This window comes from Girardinichthys multiradiatus, chromosome 4, assembly GCF_021462225.1.
Source record: "Girardinichthys multiradiatus isolate DD_20200921_A chromosome 4, DD_fGirMul_XY1, whole genome shotgun sequence".
Classification (NCBI taxonomy): Eukaryota; Metazoa; Chordata; class Actinopteri; order Cyprinodontiformes; family Goodeidae; genus Girardinichthys; species Girardinichthys multiradiatus.
The window spans coordinates 52217863-52234873 of NC_061797.1; the positions used below are offsets into that span (position 1 = coordinate 52217863).

Below are 17011 nucleotides of genomic sequence, written 5' to 3' on the forward strand. Positions count from 1 at the left end.
TGTCCATTGCTGGCTAGATTTGCTGCTCTTCTAAATGTTTTTTTACAAATAGTCTTTCTCTGTGTCTGGGCTTCAAATTGCGTGCAAATGGCCAGATAAGCCTTTCCAGACTCATGGTCCGATAAGTGAAACCGGGCCGATATTAACAATCGATGTTTATTTCCATCTTGTTGCCGTTTGTGTATGGTGGCCGTGGCGTGTTTCTTTGGTCATGTGACGGCGACAGTGATGCAGCCCAGGATTGTGGGGTGTTCAGCCGAAGCAGAGAAGCAGTGTCAGGAGTCTGGTCCTTTTTAATGGTAAATATTGGTTGTCAGCCATAACAACAATATTAATGTCAGATATTGGCCCACATTTGCATATCTGTGCATCCCTAATTCTGGAACCTGGTGAAGATGTTCCGATATGTAAATCCGTTGAATTAAATGGGTGTACTTTGTGAAAAAGGCTTTTTTCTTCCAGTATTCAGCCTTAAGCCTGATCATGCTGTGGTTTGGTAACTCCAACGACCTTGTGGGCTTTTGTTTGCCAGTTTTTTTGCCTTGTGTCTAAAATGTATGAACAGTTTTGTTCAGTTACGTAAGAAGAAATGCAGGTTTTTAGTTGTTTTTATTTTCATATCCTTAAGTATGACCTTAAGATACGTATTTTCTAAGTTAGTAGGGAAAGGAAATATTATTTCTTGTTTCTTATTCTGACTCTGACTTTGCTTGTGTTTGTCAGGGTGACAACCTGCTTCTAACGCTCAGATTTGCAGCCTTAAACAAAGATATTCTTTTAAGAGCTACGTTCAACATCTGTGTCAGAGAGGGCTGTCACTGAAAAATGAGAAGAATTCACACTGAACCCAAACTGTTGCTGATGGAACAAATGACACGCATGTCTTTATGGTGAGGTTATTGGGTTTTAACAGGTGATTGTGATTCAACTGTAGCTCATGAGTGTATTTTTGTCTCCGATCGAAGATTTTTTTTATTTAATTGGGTTTATTTCACCAGTTTTACTGTCTAGCAGGAGGAACACAATGATTGTAATCATAACTGGTCATCGTATAACAATAATGACACTTATTTATGTCTAATCCACAATCAAGTGTTTTTATATTGCCACTTTTCTCCTCTAACAGCACAGAGAAGAGGACTTGAAGTGGCTCCACCTCTAAATGAAGGCTCTTAGCTCAAAATGTACCAATTTAACTTAAATCCAATCAGAAGCTTCTTTTCTCTCATTCTCAGCTTTCACAGTCAGACCAGCCCAGTTCCTCCTTAAGCTCTGGCTGTTTGCCTGTAATTTCCTGTTTTTGAAAAAGTTTCCAAACCCTCCAGTGTATTGGTGCTGCTGCAGGGATGATTGTGTAACATCGACCCCTGACCTTGTGTTGGTGATGGGGAACAATGTCTGAAGAGTACTGTGTCGAAAGCCCTCTGAAAGCTATCAGATCTGACCTCTGGTGACTGATTCTGTTCACTGCTGGAAGAAACATACTGCTGCTTCTGTAGCTATTGGATTTAAAGCTCAAACTGTTTAGAAGCCACAGCTTTGTTAATGAGGATATTTCCAGTTCACTACATTAAAGTGGTCTTTAAATGTCTTAATTTTTTCTTTCTCTGAAAAATATCTGGATTATCGTCAGCTATGCATCAAAAGAATATGAACAACGTTAATCAGTTTTTGTTTTTTGAACAAAAAAACGCATCAAAGTTCATGACATTGTTTACACACAAAAAACGTTCAGAGTTTGTAGTTGAATCCATTTAATAAATGGGGGAAAAAAGTGATTTGTCAATGTAAATAATTGTCCCTATAAAGTTTCAACAAATACAATAAAGAATTCCCAAATCTCAAATTGTTTATTAGAGTCCTCTGGCTGTAGACCTGTGCAGTTCAGGTGTGACCAGCACAGGTATTTTTTATTTTGAACTAGAGATTATTGGACTCTGTTCATATTTATTAAAAACGGTGAAAACAAACAGTTAAATATTTCTTTAATTTAGCACTGAATAGGAATCTTAGATTAGATTATGGCTTTAGTCTCATTAACCAGGTGAAGTTTTCAGCCCCAGCTTGTGAACTGGCCAGCTTGTTGGGGACGTCGTGACGCGTCAGACAGATTACAGAACTTTAGTTGATGATGATTTTGTTGGACATGTTGACACCAAATAGAACGGGTTCAAAATTGGTTGCTTGACTTTTTGAGGCGCTCATGCTGCCCCCAGACACAAAGGCACCCTGGGCTAAGAGCCAACATGAATGAAAATATGCTTCTTGTGGCTACTCCCAGTGCTCCCAGTTATAAGAATTGTCCTAACCTGAATGGGGAAAAATTGATCTAGTGGGATTTTGAATTCTCTCAAATTGTTTTTGTTACCCAGTCTGGTTGCCCAGTGTGTTGACCAGCCTGTTACCCAGTTTGTTGACCAGCCTGTTACCCAGTTTGTTGACCAGCCTGTTACCCAGTTTGTTGACCAGCCTGTTACCCAGTTTGTTGACCAGCCTGTTACCCAGTTTTTTGACCAGCCTGTTACCCAGTTTGTTGACCAGCCTGTTACCCAGTTTGTTGACCAGCCTGTTACCCAGTTTGTTGACCAGCCTGTTACCCAGTTTGTTGACCAGCCTGTTACCCAGTTTGTTGACCAGCCTGTTACCCAGTTTGTTGACCAGCCTGTTACACAGTCTTGTTGACCAGCCTGTTACACAGTCTTGTTGACCAGCCTGTTACCCAGTTTGTTGACCAGCCTGTTACACAGTCTTGTTGACCAGCCTGTTACCCAGTTTTTTGACCAGCCTGTTACCCAGTCTTGTTGCCCAGCCTTGTTGACCAGCCTGTTACCCAGTTTGTTGACCAGCCTGTTACCCAGTCTTGTTGACCAGCCTGTTACCCAGTCTTGTTGACCAGCCTGTTACCCAGCCTTGTTGACCAGCCTATTACCCAGTCTTGTTGACCAGCCTGTTACCCAGTCTTGTTGACCAGCCTGTTGCCCAGCCTTGTTGACCAGCCTGTTGCCCAGCCTTGTTGACCAGCCTGTTGCCCAGTCTTGTTGACCAGCCTGTTACCCAGTCTTGTTGACCAGCCTGTTACCCAGTCTTGTTGACCAGCCTGTTACCCAGTTTGTTGACCAGCCTGTTACCCAGTCTTGTTGACCAGCCTGTTACCCAGTCTTGTTGACCAGCCTGTTACCCAGTCTTGTTGACCAGCCTGTTGCCCAGTCTTGTTGACCAGCCTGTTGCCCAGCCTTGTTGACCAGCCTGTTGCCCAGCCTTGTTGACCAGCCTGTTACCCAGTTTGTTGACCAGCCTGTTACTGAGTCTTGTTGCCCAGCCTTGTTGACCAGCCTGTTGCCCAGCCTTGTTGACCAGCCTGTTACCCAGTTTGTTGACCAGTCTGTTACCCAGTCTTGTTGACCAGCCTGTTACCCAGTTTGTTGACCAGCCTGTTACCCAGTCTTGTTGACCAGCCTGTTACCCAGTCTTGTTGACCAGCCTGTTACCCAGTCTTGACCAGCCTGTTGCCCAGTCTTGTTGCCCAGCCTTGTTGCTGAACAACAGTCTATAGCAGTTCAAACCATGTAAAAAAGGACCTGTTGAAATGTTTAAAGCAACTAAAACTTAATGTCACTTAAAGTCAGCTATTGTTGCCAGCTGATCTGCGTCATAAACATGGTAAGATGCATGTAGCTACATCATTTAGTTTAATGTAATTAAATGTAATTTAACTGAAGAGATGATGAATCTGTTTAATGTTGCCTTTCAGAGAAAGCAACTTGGCGGTTTGAGTTCAACTGGTAAACATTGTGTTTAGTGGTTTTGTGTAATCCTTTGTAAAGGTCGTTTCCAGAGAAACAGTGATTCCTTTGGGTAAATGGGCCTGAGTCATGCAGCCTGGCAGTAAATGGGACAGAAGGAGGGAAGGACAAAGTGAAATAAAAGGAGAGGGATCATTGTTCCATAAAGGGAGCTGCAGGAGTTGTACCACCCCTCCTCCTCCTGGCTCGTACCTGGCGCTCACCTGGCCGCAGATGAAACATGAAACTTTGCTTTTCTCTCTCAGACTAGCAACAGTCCGAGTCCCTGTCAAGAACTTCTGCATTAACTGCTTCATTGTTTTGTCTGTTTTTATTCAAGAACTACTCTGAGCTTGGCTTCACTTTGGAGAAGTCTAAAGGTGTTCTCAACACAAACAGCTGGATTACAGCCTGTCATGTAGTCATGCGAAGGCTTTTATTGCCTCCAGAACGAGCGTCTCCGCCATGAAAGGTCATTAATTGTTCTAAAGCAAAGCCGTATCCGCGTCTCGTTATATTTTAGTCGAATGATGTCAGACCTGACATTTTTACGCTGCGTTTAACAACTTTTGTTTGCAGTTAGAGCCTTTAGCATCATTAGCATTGCTTACTGTAGCAACAGTGGTTTTTATTTTCTCTTTTCCAATGCAAAAGCATCATCTGGATGTTAAACTTAAACACTCTGGCAAATCTAAAAAACACGTCTAGAGATGTATTCTGAGCTGCATAATGTCTATTTCCAATTGCAATATCAATCTATACATCATCCCAGTTGTAATGAGACTGCTTGACTGCAATATTTATTAATAATTATATTTTAAATATTATTTCAAGTACCGTGCTTTCATACCCGATGCAGAGTTTAGTGGCCAGAGCTCATAAGACTGGTTGGGGGCATTGTCCTGGAAAAGTAAGAGAATATAGGATATATATATATATATATAGTGGAGAAGAAAAGGTCAGATTCTAGTGTCGCAGTAAAAGCATGTAATGGACAACTTGGCTCTCTGTTCGGCTTTTGTTTTTCCTTCTGTCACCTTTCTCCTACATTTTTTCCAGCGTTTTATTTGTGCTTTAGCAAAGTTGAAACGTGTTCCTGGAGGACAGCATGCAGGGAAGAGGAGAGTAGAAAAAGCAGGAGAAGGATTTCTTTACCTTGGCATTTTGCTGCATCCATAAATGGCTCGCCACACATAATTATTCAATAATCACGCTTCCTTCTTGCTTTACTTAGCATGCAGTGAAGCTTTATCTGTTTGTGCAGAGTTATTGTGCGTCCTTCTGTTATCTAAACACACGTCTGGCCTTCTGATGTGTTCATTTCTAGTCATTAAGTAAATTTTGCATGTGAATAGAGGGGATTTCCCAGCTCAAACCAAGTGCTGCTTTGCATTTATTCAGCACACATGGCCCAAGGCTCTTCACTTGATAGTTGGTGGGCAAACTGATAAAGATGTCTGTTCATCTATTCAATTCAATTCAGTTTCATTTATATAGCGCCAATTTACAACACATGTCGTCTCAAGGTTCTTCACAACAGTCAGGTTCATACATTCCTATTAATCGTAACCATTGAACAGTTCAGTCAGATTCAGTTATTTATTCAAATTGGATAAAAAGTTTTTCTATCTAAGGAAACCCAGCAGATTGCATCCAGTCAGTGACTTGCAGCATTCACTCCTCCTGGATGAGCATGTAGAGACAGTGGACAGTCACTGGTGTTGACTTTGCAGCAATCCCTCATACTGAGCATGCATGTAGCGACAGTGGAGAGGAAAAACTCCCTTTTAACAGGAAGAAACCTCCAGCAGAACCAGAACCAGGCTCAGTGTGAGCGGCCATCTGCCACGACCGACTGGAGGTTTGAGAGAACAGAGCAGAGATACAAAGAGAACAAAGAAGCACTGATCCAGGAGTACTTTCTATGGGAAGGAAAAGTAAATGTTAATGGATGTAGCTCCTTTAGTCGTTTCATCTAGAAAGAAAGAACAGATAAACTCTGAGCCAGTTTTCAAGGTTAGAGTCTGAAAGAGAGCACATAGAGTTAGTTACAGTAGAAGCTCAGTCAGTAGCCATGTCTAGGAGAGAGAAAGGGTTAAACACTGAAAGACAGGGTCATGTGGATCATCTGTAGAAGGTGAGCATTAAGTTGTTGCCAGCAGAAGCTCGGACGATGCCCCTCTCCAGAAAGGTGTCACAGGTAGACACAGAGTCAGGCCAGGTGTAGCTTCTAGGAAGAGAAAAGAGAGAACATAAAGTTAAAAGCTGAAAACAGCAAATAATGCAAAATTGGAGAGTAGTGTGAGAATGTAGCAAAGAGGGTGAAAGTGGTCATTATGTCCTCCAGCAGCCTAAGCCTCTAGCAGCATAACTACACAGATAGCTCAGGATAAACTAAGCCACTCTAACTATAAGCTTTATCAAAAAGGAAAGTTTTAAGCCTAGCCTTAAAAGTAGACAGGGTGTCTGCCTCACGGACTAAAACTGGGAGCTGGTTCCACAGGAGAGGAGCCTGATAACTAAAGGATCTGCCTCCCATTCTACTTCTAGAGACTCTAGGAACCACCAGTAAACCTGCAGTCTGACAACAAAGTGCTCTGTTAGGAACATATGGACCAATCAGATCTCTGATGTATGATGGAGCTAGATCATTAAGGGCTTTATATGTGAGGAGGAGAATTTTAAATTATATTCTGGATTTAACAGGGAGCCAATGAAGGGAAGCTAAAATAGGAGAAATATGATCTTTCTTTTTAATTTTCATCAGAACTCTTGCTGCAGCATTTTGAATCAGCTGAAGGCTTTTAACTACATTTTGTGGACATCCTGATAGTAAAGAATTACAATAGTCCAGCCTTGAAGTAACAAATGCATGGACTAGTTTTTCAGCGTCACTCCTGGACAGGATATTTCTAATTTTGGCAATGTTCTGGAGATGAAAGAAGGAAATCCTAGAAACCTGTTTAATATGGGATTTAAATGACATGTCCTAGTCAAAAATAACACCAAGGTTTTTACTTTATCATTGGAGGTCAATTTAATACCATCCAGGTTAAGTAATTGACTAAGCAGTTTCTTTTTTAAAGACTTCGGTCCAAAGACGACAACTTCTGTCTTGTCTGAATTTAGAAGCAGAAAATTTAAAGTTATTCAAGTTTTTATGTCTTCAAGACATGCTTGTAGTCTATCTAACTGGTTGGGTTCATCAGGATTTATGGATAAGTAAAGCTGAGTATCATCAGCGTAACAGTGAAAATGTATCCCATGCTGCCTGATAATTTGACCTATTGGAAGCATATATATATAGTAAAGAGAATTGGTCCAAGTACTGAACCCTGTGGTACTCCACAATTAACCCTGGAGTTTAAAGATGATTTATCATTTACATGAACAAACTGGAATCTGTCAGACAGATAAGATTTAAACCAGCCTAGTGCTGTTCCCCTGATCCCTACAGCATATTCCAGCCTTTCTAAGAGAATATTATGGTCGACTGGATCAAATGCAGCACTGAGATCTAACAGAACCAGAACAGACACAAGTCCATTATCTGAGGCCATAAGAATATCATTAGTGACTTTCAGCAGAGCTGTTTCAGTGCTATGATGAGCTCTGAAACCTGACTGAAACTCTTCAAACAGGTCATTGCTGTATAAATGTTCACACATTTGATTAGCAACTATTTTCTCAAGAATGTTAGATAAGAATGGAAGATTGGATATAGGTCTGTAATTTATTAAGTCATCTCGATCAAGCGAAGGTTTCTTAAGTAAAGGTTTAATTACAGCTAACTTAAAAGCCTGTGGTTCTGATCCATTTACTAAAGATAGATTAATCATATCTAAAATGGGGCTGGTAATCAGAGGGAACACTTCCTTAAATAATTTGGTTGGGATTGGGTCTAACATACAAGTTGAAGGTTTAGATGAAGCTAATATTTCTGATAACTCAGGAAGCTCCACAGGATCAGAACAGTCCAAACACAGATCAGGTTCTAAAGTTATTTCCAATGTTGTCTTTCCAAAGATAGTGGAAACTAATTAAAAGCTTCTCAAAATCTGAATTGATTTTATGTGCATGGCATCATTTCAGGACTTTAAATCTAATTAACAGATTTCTTGCATATTTTTCAAACAGTGAGTCAGTGAAACCTGTAAGGTTGCTCCCAGTAGAGGGGCAACAACACTTTAAAGCCATGGAGAAAAGGCTTGTGGTCTGTTAGCTACAGCATATATTGTCTGTCCTTCATTCATGTCAGCAGAAAGTCCATCCCTCCCAGTGAAACTTGGAAAAGAGGAAGTAGGAAAACCAAAAAGTCCAGAATGTCTTAATCTCTGTGGATGAATGATTCTTAATGCATGTAACATGCAACGGAAACTTTCTGGACTTAGTGGTGCAGTGGAGGGGAGGATGTACCTTCTCAATAACACTAAGTAAGTAAACAGGTCTTCCTGTGGAGGTGACGGTCAGTAGAAGACCTCTTCCTATGAGACTGACCTCTGCTCTGACTTCAGCTTCCTGACAGCATGCTGGATCTGAGAAGGATGCATGTTCCCCATGTGCCTTATGTTGCAGCATATACTCCAGCGCTGGTGTTTTGCGGAGCAGTTTATTCTGAAGTGACATTGACTGAGTGCAATGATGTCACAATCATTTCCTGCTTGAACATAGAAAAAGGTTAGATTTCCTTTAATATGCCACGATTTGGAAAAGTCCTGTCAGCTATATCAGCCTTACAGGGCCTTCATCACACTTTAAAGCCTAGGCCTCTATAGGTAGCATATCTAACTACATTTTTAAGCCATTTGTACTATGCGGCATTTCAACTTTCTGATGGCATCAAAGATAGTGACGCACGTTTACTTTTAATATGCCTGCTCATAGCTTGGAAATGTGTGGAATAATATCTAGCCTTCAGATAGCTAGACCTTTACACCTTCATGTTTTTAGGCAAATAAATTATTCAGATTCCAGTCGTTGCTTTCATATTCGTGGCTTCATTTTCATTTGCAGACATGCTGGTTGGAGTCCAGAACACAACTGTACAAAGGTTGTTTTCTGCTTTCATAGCTGCAGATCTCACTGGTTAAATGGAGGGTGTGACCGTGTTTGTGCTTGGGTGGAAGAGGTGTGTACCCTTGATAAAAAAAAAGAGCCATTACTTAGGAGTCTTTATGGAGCCTTTCATTCCGCCAGCAAAGAGTGAAAGTGGGGGCTTGTTCCTGATGAGAAGGCCCAGCGCCACGGCTCCGTCACCCCAGCCTCAATGGCTGGCTTGTCTGAAAGCCCTGTGTCACGACTTCCTGAGAGGGAAGTTGTTTCAGCTGGTAGTGAGCCGCCCTTTCTTGCATTTGTTTGCAGACCAAGTGACTTAAGGAAAACCTAATTGTTGGGAAAAGGCACTGTTTGTAGAGCTGCTTTATAAACCTTTCAGAAACTACAATGATTTCCACTGAAATCTGTTCAGACTCTCTTCTCAGACAAATCTACACCCTTTTTTCTTTTATTGAACACACTGGACACAACTATTGGGACTTTACAGGAATCTGTTTTTCTGGGTAAATGACTTCTAAATGACAGAAATAACTTAGCATCGCTTCTGATTAATCTCATTAAACTGAGCTGACTGAAATGCACCTGATTATTTTTCTCTATGTTGTCCTGACAGAACTGTGGTTACAAACTGACAGCATATTATTGGCATTGAGTCCTAGAATAGGAAATAGTGGACAGCGGCTATGATTTGAGTCTGACTCACCCAACAACCACACCGTGAGCAGATTAAGTAATGGATATGAGGTTTGATGCCATTTTTTGTTCTTCATTGTTTTGTAAGTCTCATAGATAGCACCATAAACAGTACGTTACAAGTTACATAGTTCAGGGTTTCCAGGGCTGTTGTAGGATCCTGATGAAGGCAAATTAAACTTGGAGTTGTTAGCTGAGTTGGGTGTGGTTCTCCAGCACTGTGAGTAAGATGAGACTAAAGCTGAAGGTTTTATGAGTAAACACTTCTTGCAACAGAGATGCATGTGTGTGCATGTAGAGGGAGGCTTGTCTGAAGGAGGAAAGAATTCACTTGATCTTTCTCAGGATGTAACCTTGCTGTAGTTGCAGAGGGATGGGAGTGTTTTCTCTGCAGATTAAAAGAGCCTCATTTCTTTTTTCAGCGTTTAATGTTTGACTTTACTCTGTCTGCTCTGGCAATGAGAAATTCCTCATGACCGATGAGGAACTCCAGCTTTACCAGTGAGAGCTGATGCTCGTCAGGATAGCTATTACAGAAAATGTTCATTACTGACAACAGAAGATGTGAAGTTTTGACATTTAGAGGCCAATAGTAAAAATATTAAAGTAGTAATAATTAGAATATTCCACAAAGCAGGAGAATATGTGATATAATCATAATTATTACTATTATAATCATTATGTTCTGAATATTTCTATATGAGTAAGAACAATTGTTGCAGTTATATTAAAACAAAATCATATACTATGATATATCCAGTTGCTTTTATTTAAAATACACTTTGAAACCAGTATATTTTCACTCACGGTTATCATACTGAGACTGTCATACAGACTCATGCCTAATGGAGAGATTATAGTTGGTGATCCAGCAGGTTTTACCCAGGCGTTTTGGTTAGAGTGGTGGACAATGCCAACATCCAGTTCAGTTAAAACTGAACAAACATCAAACACAGCATGAACATGGAGCGCCATAAATCAGGTCCAGTCCTCCAGAACACGTTAGAGGTGCTACACGCATCTACAAATGGAAAGTATTTCCCAACATTTGTAGATGTCAGAAGTTGTCTGTGTTGAGGTCTCTTTGAATAAAACAAGTGCACCTCAAAGAACCAGTGATGTCGCAGTGACGCTGTCATTCTATTGGCTGAAACTGTAATCTTTTCCAGGCGGAGCTGCGAGTTTTCTTGTAACAGAGGAAAATGAAAGGATAATGCATAATCTGCAGGAACAGAGAAGTTAGTCGCTTTACTTAAGGCTGCAAGAAAAAGAACAAAGTTCTTGCCAGCAAAGACATTTCATACTTTCCAAGAACTAAGGTGCAGGACTCCTTGGAAGTCAGGCCTTTACTCTGAAGTAAAAATGCATTACATCTGAGTTTTAAGATAGAGCAAAGTATATTTGTAAGCAAAAAATGTTTCTGAGTGTGAGAGCAGAGTTTTTATAAGAGGACCACAACATCTGAGGATGAGAAAAAGAAAGCTTGCTCTTAAATTAATCCCGTCATAACTTGGAGGAAAAACTCCCATCGTATAGCCCTAAAGGTGCCATACTAAGTAGGCATCCTGACTTTAAATAACACCAGCAGGTTTGACAAAGTGGCTCTACTGAATCAGACATGATTTTTCCTGCTGGTGTTTGAATCCAGTCTTCAAGGCTCTTCCTAGTATGGGAGTTCCTCTGTGGCCCTGGGCTGACTCAGCACTCAGCAGGAATGTGGCTTCATAATATGACCTAAAAGAAGTGACCTGTCACGCCTGATGAATGCTGGGAGATCTCGGAGAGTGCTGCAGGCTAGCGCTGTTGTTTTGAGACTAAAAATACAAGAAACTTATGGCTCCACACATGAGATTCAAAACGTGAGGTCCAGAACTTTGCTGTTCGTGTTCTGGGTGCTTGTTGTGTTGGACAAGAAGGATACAGTTCTGTAATAATGATTAAAAATGAGAAATAGGCTTCTGTTCCTAATGTTTGAACATGAAAAGCAGCTCTGCTGTTTCCTCTCATTGAACCTCAACATCCTCAAACAGAACGTTCAGAACATAACTGAGTTTCAGCTCCTCTCTGATTTACTGAGTCCACGTTACATGTTTGTGCACAAGCCACCTTTGTGGTCTTAAGTGCTGTTTATCTTTCGTTGACGTGACACATGCCTTTTCTGCTCACCTTGCAGATGGATGGAGGCATGCCTGGACGAGGAGTTGCCCCCAACAACGGAGCTGGAGGAGGGCTTGAGAAATGGCGTCTATCTGGCCAAACTGGGAAACTTCTTTGCCCCGCAGACGGTTTCCCTGAAGAAGATCTACGATCGTGAGCAGACGCGGTACAAGGTGAGAACATTGAGATGTCCAGTTCACCGCTGCATGGAGGATTGCTGTGAGGTGTAAATTTGCTGTATGCTGTCTGATTAAAACGTTTATTCTCCTCCTTTTTTTATTATTCTCCCCATTTTTCTTATTCTAAATATAGACTATAAATAGACAATAAATTGTCTCTTAATAAATATATTTGCTCTATGTTCTTTTTACACACACTTTAGTTTATACAAGAGACTAAGAGCTTCTGCAATCCAACCACCGTTTCCTCAGACGTTGCAGGGTCTAGCTGCATTAAAGGTTGCTTAAAAGGACTTTGATGCAAAGAGTTAAATGGAAAAGTGCAGCATATGGTGTAAAAGAGTTCAAATACAGTGCTAATACAATTACAATCACAACCTTAGTGAGCTTTAAGATTTTAAATGACAGAACAACACAAAGTGGTGCATGGCCCTCAAGTCCACCTGTTAATAATTTGATCTCAGTATGAATGTAGCTGTTCTTTTTTCTGGCCTCAGAGGTTCTTTAGAGAACATCAGAGAACAACCAGCACCATGAAGACCAAGGACCACTGCAGACAGGTCAGGCAGGAGGTTCTGGTTCAGTTTAAGGCTTTGAACATGGAGAGAGGACGGAGCCCATGGAGGCCTACACTGACAGGCTGGGCAGGGAGGAAGTTAATCAGAGAAGCAGCCTAGAGGCCCATGGTTACTCTGGAGGAGTTGCAGAGATCCACAGCTTGTGTTAAAAAATCTGTCAACAAGAAAACTGAGTCCTTCTCCCTACTCATGTAGCCTTTATAGAAGCGTAGCAGGGAGAAAGGTTTTGTTGAGAGAAAACGGCGCTCTGGCCAGATGAGACATCACCAAACGAATAGGGTCTCATTTTACAGCTTGCGCTGCCAACATAGAGCATTAGCTTTTTGAAAGAAAAAATACATTTTTTCTTCTGTTTTGTTTTTCTCATACAGGCAACGGGTCTCCATTTCAGACACACTGACAATGTCATCCAGTGGCTGAACGCCATGGCAGAAAAAGGACTGCCAAAGGTGAGTTCAATTACAGCGGTACTGATTAACCCTTACTGTTGCTGCTGTTCAAAAATCTTTTGAAAGAGTTGAGGTTGTGAGCAACATAAGCAGGTTTGTAAAATGTGTATATTCTAAATGCTGATGATGGTCCCTGAAAGCTGTGTAAAACAATCACCAACATCACAAAGTAAAGTAGATGAAAACTGGCCTAAAGTGTCACCAGTTGGCAGCTTGAACAGAAAGTATCTGTTTCTACCTCAGTTGTACCACAGGGTGTGTAAATGTGAGCTCATATTCTGCACACATGCTCCAACATGATGCTGATATTCTTCCCTCGCTGTTCCTAACCATGTTTCAGATCTTCTACCCTGAAACCACAGACATATATGACCGAAAGAACATGCCACGGTGCATCTACTGTATACACGCTCTCAGGTTGGTTGTCTCTTTCCTTTTGCAGCCTTTTCTCTTTGTGTAGCCCTGCAGCACAGACATTTACAAGCAACCCATTGAAGTCAAACACATACCATTGTTTGGTTTCTTCTTCCTTTCATTGTTTTCACTGGCCAAAAAGCTTGTTGAGGACAAAAAAGGATGTCTGTTCATTAAAGCGGGAGTTTTTCAGTTGTTTGGACCTGTATTTTCCCAGCTGTCCATTGGCGTTGCTGACCAATAAACACCTGGGACACCTGCTGGCTGTTTTCCTGTTTCAGTTTCCGCAGAAGGTTATTCAAGGGTAGATTGTATAGACCATCTATGCCAAAATGGAGTGGTTTTGTGTAAAAAAAACAAACAACAAAAAACGAGGATTTAACAACTGTTAGAAGCACCCTTACTAGCAACCACCCTCAGTAGTTGTTTTCTGTCTGACTTTACAGGTCCTTCTCAAAATATTAGCATATTGTGATAAAGTTCATTATTTTCCATAATGTCATGATGAAAATGTAACATTCATATATTTTAGATTCATTGCACACTAACTGAAATATTTCAGGTCTTTTATTATCTTAATACGGATGATTTTGGCATACAGCTCATGAAAACCCAAAATTACTATCTCACAAAATTAGCATATCATTAAAAGGGTCTCTAAACGAGCTATGAACCTAATCATCTGAATCAACGAGTTAACTCTAAACACCTGCAAAAGATTCCTGAGGCCTTTAAAACTCCCAGCCTGGTTCATCACTCAAAACCCCAATCATGGGTAAGACTGCCGACCTGACTGCTGTCCAGAAGGCCACTATTGACACCCTCAAGCAAGAGGGTAAGACACAGAAAGAAATTTCTGAACGAATAGGCTGTTCCCAGAGTGCTGTATCAAGGCACCTCAGTGGGAAGTCTGTGGGAAGGAAAAAGTGTGGCAGAAAACGCTGCACAACGAGAAGAGGTGACCGGACCCTGAGGAAGATTGTGGAGAAGGGCCGATTCCAGACCTTGGGGGACCTGCGGAAGCAGTGGACTGAGTCTGGAGTAGAAACATCCAGAGCCACCGTGCACAGGCGTGTGCAGGAAATGGGCTACAGGTGCCGCATTCCCCAGGTCAAGCCACTTTTGAACCAGAAACAGCGGCAGAAGCACCTGACCTGGGCTACAGAGAAGCAGCACTGGACTGTTGCTCAGTGGTCCAAAGTACTTTTTTCGGATGAAAGCAAATTCTGCATGTCATTCGGAAATCAAGGTGCCAGAGTCTGGAGGAAGACTGGGGAGAAGGAAATGCCAAAATGCCAGAAGTCCAGTGTCAAGTACCCACAGTCAGTGATGGTCTGGGGTGCCATGTCAGCTGCTGGTGTTGGTCCACTGTGTTTTATCAAGGGCAGGGTCAATGCAGCTAGCTATCAGGAGATTTTGGAGCACTTCATGCTTCCATCTGCTGAAAAGCTTTATGGAGATGAAGATTTCATTTTTCAGCACGACCTGGCACCTGCTCACAGTGCCAAAACCACTGGTAAATGGTTTACTGACCATGGTATCACTGTGCTCAATTGGCCTGCCAACTCTCCTGACCTGAACCCCATAGAGAATCTGTGGGATATTGTGAAGAGAACGTTGAGAGACTCAAGACCCAACACTCTGGATGAGCTAAAGGCCGCTATCGAAGCATCCTGGGCCTCCATAAGACCTCAGCAGTGCCACAGGCTGATTGCCTCCATGCCACGCCGCATTGAAGCAGTCATTTCTGCAAAAGGATTCCCGACCAAGTATTGAGTGCATAACTGTACATGATTATTTGAAGGTTGACGTTTTTTGTATTAAAAACACTTTTCTTTTATTGGTCGGATGAAATATGCTAATTTTGTGAGATAGGAATTTTGGGTTTTCATGAGCTGTATGCCAAAATCATCCGTATTAAGACAATAAAAGACCTGAAATATTTCAGTTAGTGTGCAATGAATCTAAAATATATGAATGTTACATTTTCATCATGACATTATGGAAAATAATGAACTTTATCACAATATGCTAATATTTTTAGAAGGACTTGTATGCAGGAATTCTGGCACACCTATCTTTCAGATATTGCTTTGGTTAATTGAGTTGTGTAGATATCGATTTTTGCACAGCTCTATGAAAGCCCTGTCAAGACATTTAAAGTAGGTTGAGATCTGGACTTACAATGGGCCATAGCAACACCTCGTTTCTCTCTTTTCTCAACCATCTTTTGTAGATTTGCTGTTGTATTTAGGATAATTTCCTGTTGATGACCCAGTTTGGGCCAAGCCACAGCTGTCAGGCAGTTGGCCTCACCTTTGACTCTAGAATACCTTGGTATACAGAGTAGTTCATGGTTGATTCAATGACTGCAATGTGCCCAGGTCCTATGGCTACAAATATAAGCCCACATTATGATCCTTCCATCACTATGCTTGATAGTTTGTTGGAGAAGAGCTTCAAAAGATAAGTACCTCTGATCTGAAATGAAACTCTTTGGGGTTTTGTCATGTTTCTCAGCTTGATGGGGCCACCACTCCTGGAAAGACTGGCAGCGGTTCCAAATGATTTCCACTGGTTACTAGTCTTTCTGTGTGCAGAGGGATCTTTATGTGCCATCCCAGAATGATTCGCTCCTATAGAACTATTCCACCAGAGATAAGAAGCTGGATTTGTTACATGCAAATGTCAAGGACTAATAATGGTCCTGAATACCAGAACAATGGATAGCAACAGTTTCTTGTCTAAAGTTTTTGCTGATATTTTTCTGCCATTGAATTTTGTTCAAACAATGCGGTATGCTCCAGGGCGACAAACTGCCAAAGCACCTGATGTTCTACAGATGTTCACAGCTGGCTTCTGCTTTCTATTTTTAAACCTATGGAAGCAACAAGGATGTACTTACTTTTTCATAAGTGTTTCTTATTGTATAACATTGACCTCATACTGTGTTTTCTTTTGATTTTTACCATTTTAACAGTCTCTACTTGTTCAAGCTGGGTTTGGCCCCACAGATCCAGGATCTTTATGGAAAAGTAGATTTCACCGGTAAGTGAACGAGTTAAAACAGGGGTTCCTGCCTCTAATTCCCTCACTCTGTCTATTCTTAAACTGATTATGTCACCCTCAAGGTTGAGCGCCACAAATGTTGCCTTGTTTGTGAAGTTTAAGACAAGGTTTAAACTATGCTGGAGTTGTTCACACCATAAAACCCTGAGAGTGAGGAATATGGCAGACCACGGCTGGAAATGTGAAAGTCATTAGTAACAGTGAGAGCTTTTCCTGTCTGTGGCGTTCCCACTCAGCTGTATGTTCCAGAGCCAGCCTGAGGAATCTGATTGTCAAACATAAGCCAGGAACAGTTCGTCCCTGCAGTCTGCCACATTTCCTTAACCGCCCCCCTCCTACCCACCGAAAAAAAACAGCTCCCTGTTTTTCCTGCTTGTTTCTTTTTCCACTGCAATGCCTGAATCTGTTCCTTCTGCTCTGCTCTCTCATCTCTTATAGAGGAGGAGATCAACAACATGAAGAGCGAGCTGGAGAAGTACGGCATCCAGATGCCCGCCTTCAGCAAGATCGGCGGGATTTTGGCCAACGAGCTCTCCGTGGATGAAGCTGCATGTGAGAGGGTCTTCTAGCTTTACAGTGCTGCACTAATTATTATATGCTGGTCTTCATCGGTGTCTTCAAAAAACCTCAAGCAA

General features: G+C 41.5%; 1 protein-coding gene across 1 annotated transcript in view; it reads left to right on the plus strand.

Moving 5' to 3' along the window:
- The window catches only part of iqgap1 (IQ motif containing GTPase activating protein 1), a 78051-nt gene that overhangs the window by 15105 nt on the left and 45935 nt on the right, over positions 1-17011 (plus strand). The window contains exons 3-7 of the mRNA XM_047362941.1: positions 11704-11860; positions 12816-12893; positions 13234-13310; positions 16288-16355; positions 16815-16928. Of these exons, the coding sequence (XP_047218897.1) occupies positions 11704-11860; positions 12816-12893; positions 13234-13310; positions 16288-16355; positions 16815-16928 (494 nt within the window). The remainder of the gene's footprint in view (positions 1-11703; positions 11861-12815; positions 12894-13233; positions 13311-16287; positions 16356-16814; positions 16929-17011) is intronic.